Source organism: Carlito syrichta, unplaced genomic scaffold (assembly GCF_000164805.1).
Source record: "Carlito syrichta isolate Samal-C Ts95f unplaced genomic scaffold, Tarsius_syrichta-2.0.1 Scaffold308000, whole genome shotgun sequence".
Lineage (NCBI taxonomy): Eukaryota > Metazoa > Chordata > Mammalia > Primates > Tarsiidae > Carlito > Carlito syrichta.
The window spans coordinates 160970-164841 of record NW_007252096.1 but is presented as its reverse complement, the minus strand read 5'-3'; the positions used below and the strand labels follow the sequence as shown (position 1 = coordinate 164841).

At 55.6% G+C, this 3872-nt stretch overlaps 1 protein-coding gene across 1 annotated transcript in view; it reads left to right on the top strand.

The window, feature by feature from the left end:
* The window catches only part of LOC103267155 (D-3-phosphoglycerate dehydrogenase), a 24538-nt gene that overhangs the window by 17847 nt on the left and 2819 nt on the right, over nt 1–3872 (top strand). Inside the window, exon 10 of the mRNA XM_008064760.2 lies at nt 3112–3356. Coding sequence (XP_008062951.2) covers nt 3112–3356 — 245 coding nt within the window. The remainder of the gene's footprint in view (nt 1–3111; nt 3357–3872) is intronic.

The window sequence follows — 3872 nt, the reverse complement described above, 5'->3', positions numbered from 1 at the left end:
TTGATTTATTGTAGAGATGAGGTCTCGCTGTCCAGGTGGGTCTCGAACCCGCGGGCTCAGGCAGTCTGCTCACCTCAGCCTCTCAAAGGTGCGGATGACAGGCTGAGCCACCAAGCCCGGCTTGCATTCTTGTTAGTAAGGTTTCACGAGTTTATGTGTTGTTCTTGCTGAACCTAAGACAAAAATCGTGACTGAAGCCTCTCCGCAGCTCATGTGATTGGGCCCGGAACATGGAGTCAACATTCTGAGTCTGCGCTGGGGCGGGAGGAGGGGTCCCCGGCCATCCTGGCCCTGGGCCGGGGGACTTTCACGGGGGAGGACGGCAGCGGGCAGGACAGAGCAGGATGTGCGTTCCGTCCCCCCACCTCTAGCTCGATAGCCTGGCACTCCAGGCCTCCTCTGCCTTCCACATCCCAAGGGAGGAAGGGCGCCCGTGGCCTCAGTAGCCCGCGGAAGCAGGAGGACTCCCAGGGCCGGCTGCCATGGGACGTGGTCAGCAAGCACTCCCAGGCTGTGCCCTCTGTCCTCGGTCGTGTTGGCTCCTCGGGCAGAGCCGGTCTCCTCAACTCACCTGGCACCTCGTGGGCCTCTAAGAAAGTTCATTCTCCGAGGGGATGCTGGCAGGTCCCAGGCTGAGCTTTGGGCCTGGGACCCCCGCCGCGGGGCCTGCCTTGCCCTTCCAGCTGGTTCAGAAGTCGGGCACGTGCCTCCCCCCTGCAGCCTTGTGATTTATTCACATGGCCACGAGATAGGGAGCGCATTAGCATAAATTCCACCAAGTACAACCAGGAAATATCTCCATCTTCCTTGGAGGTGAAAATCTCTTGGTCAAAATAGCTCAACTGAGGCAAGTTGAACTCTGCACCCAAAGCAGCAGGCAGCCTTAGAGGAGCCATGTGGAAAGAAGTTTTTGTCATTTCGGGAGCATCTGTCTTCCAATCTCTTGCCTGTGTCTTCTCTAGTTCAATTCTGTTCTGACCTTAGGCGTAGAATTAACATCAGAGTTGGGTTGCTGTCCAGAAGCACTTGACTCCTTCTTGGAGCTCTCCCCGTGTCTTCTCGGGAAGACTGGGAACCCTCCTTTTACTTGGAAGGCCTGTGAGCGGCACCTGCCAGGATTGGGCTCTCGGGCCCCACACGGGACTGGCAGAGGAGGCGAGGTGCCTGCCTGTGGGGCCTCTGATTTGAACTTTTCTCCTCCTGCTGCGGGCCCTCAGCCCAGCCAGCTGTTTCATGGTGTCCCAGGGCTCCTCCTAGCAGGCGCTCCACTCCCAGCTCCCTGCTTGCCCTCTCTGTGCCCCCTTGGAGAGGACCCAGAGGCCTCACAGCAGAAGGCCTTCACGCCTGGCTCTCCCACACAGGAGAGGCTCTGGGAAGCCCTGCCTCAGCGACCATGTCCAACAACGTGATTTGTTCTTTCTCTCCTTGAAAATGCTCTTCCAGTGATGTCTTGACAGAAACAGAAATAAAAGCATCCATGTTTTCTTTTTCTTTGAGTCAGAGTTTCACTCTGTCACCCAGGCTGGAGTGCAGTGGCATGCTCATCCTCTGCTGGGCTCAGGTGATCCTTCCTCCTCAGCCTGTGTGGTAGCTGGAACCACAGGCATGTGACACCATGCCAGGCTGACTTTTTCCTTTTTGAGCTGAAGTCTCACTCTCACTCAGGCTGGAGGGTAGTGGCACGCTCACGGCCACCGCAGCCTCTGCCTGCTGGGCTCCGGCGATCCTTCCGCCTCCGCCTTCCAAGTAGCTGGAACTACAGGCACACGTCATCATGTCCAGTTGATTTTTCTTTTTTTGATTTATTGTAGAGATGAGGTCTCGCCAAGTTGCCCAGGCTGGTCTTGAACCCGCAAGCTCAGTCAGTCCTCTTGCCTCGGCCTCCCAAAGTGCTGGGATTATAGGCGTGAACTACTGCGCCTAGCCCCAGCTGATTTTTTGATTTGTGTAGAGACGAGGTTTCGCCATGTTGCTCAGGCTGGTCTTGTACTCCTGAGCTCAGGTAATCCTCTCCTTTGCTGGGATTACAGGCATGAGCCACTGCACCCGGCCATGTTTTCTTTTAATTACATCTTACGGCTGCCAGCTTGATTTGCATCAAACCCCAGGTTTCTAATGAAATCCTTTTTAGTTGATTGACTTTACAAGTTGCCTCAATCAAAGTAGCTATATACCAAACTCAGAACCAGGACACAGAACATCCTGACCCACAAGATGGAATAGGAATTTTGTCCTGGAACAAACATCTGTAATCAGGCTCCTGGTGGGGGCAACAAACCAGGCCTCAGACTTACAACTTTATGGGACATGTGACTTCTCAATTTCCTAGTGCCTCATGGTAGACTTCACGAGTCAGTGTTCGAAGTATGGCAGGATCATCGTAACTTTGGGGTAATTGATCTGAGTGATTGGTGGCCATGTATGCAGTCACTTAAAAAAATCAAGATAGAAGATTAAAATGAAGACAAATTAGGAATGCATTTCCAGAGAGATCCATCATTCCATGACCTAGTTATATGACTCCCCATATGTTTGCTGAGTTGGGGTCTCTACCCACGCTGGAGCGCGGTGGCACCATTATGGCTCACAGCAGCCTCCACTTCCTGGGCTCAGGTGGTCCTTCTGCCTCAGCCTCCCAAGCAGCTGGGACTATAGGCACACACCACCACACTTGGCTAGTTTTCTGTTTTTGTTTTTTGAAGGGTTGAGGTCTCCCTATGTTGTTCCTAGGCTTACGCGATCCTCCCACCTCAGCCTTCCCAAGTGCTGGGATTACTGGACTGAGCCACAGGGCCTGCACGCCCCATGTTTTTCGTGTCAACAACCCACCTTCCATGGAAGGGCCAGGGCTGACGCTATTTGACGAAGGGAGCGGTTTTGAGTGGTCTTGGCCTTCTGTTTCTGACGCGACCGCTCCTCGTCTGTCAGAACAAGTCGCTGTCTTTCTGCTGGGAGCTGCTGGGAGCCGTGACCCACCAGGCACCCAGCGCACGGGCGGGCCCCTGCTTGCTCTCCGTGCTTGACTCGCACCACCTCGACCGGGAGCCGAGCCGGCAGGCGTGCCCCCGCCCCGCCCCTCCTGACCGCAGCGCTCCCCGCCTCTGCCCGCAGGTGAATGCCCAGGCCCTCACCAGTGCCTTCTCTCCACACACCAAGCCCTGGATTGGTCTGGCAGAAGCCCTGGGAACACTGATGCAAGCCTGGGCTGGCTCCCCCAAGGGGACCATCCAGGTCATCACACAGGGTGAGCTGGGGACACCGCAGCGGAGGGGGGGCTGGGGGACTCTGCCCTGCTGGGAGTGGCTGCTGCAGCCCCAGGGCCAGCGGGAGGCTTGGGGTGACGGGGGCCGTTCGGGGTACGGACTGCGATGAGGCCGGGGCATGGGGGAGGGCGTGAGGGGTCATTGGAAAGACGCGTTTAATTTTAGCAAATCATGCTTTTGGATTTTTTAAAAAGTTTTGTTCATTTTTCTTTCTGAGTTGAGATCTCACTTTGTCACAAGGCTGGAGTGCCGTGGCGCGATCAAGGCCTCGATCGCCTGAGCTCAAGCAGTTCTTCCGCCCCAGTCTCCCAAGTAGCTGGGATTATAGGCACATGCCACCACACCCAGCTAGTTTTTTTCTCTTGTAGAGACGTCTCATCATGTTGCCCGGGCTCAAGCAGTCCTCCCTCCGCAGTCTCCCAAAGTGTTTCGATTATAGGCGTGAGCTACCGCCCTGACCTTAAGTCGTATTTTTAAGATAAGCATGTTGGCCGGGGTCAGTGGCTCAGCCTGTAATCCCAGCACTTTGGGAGGCCGAGGTGAGTGGATTGCCTGAACCCACGGATTCGAGACCCGCCTGGGCAACTTGACGAGACCTCATCTCTACAA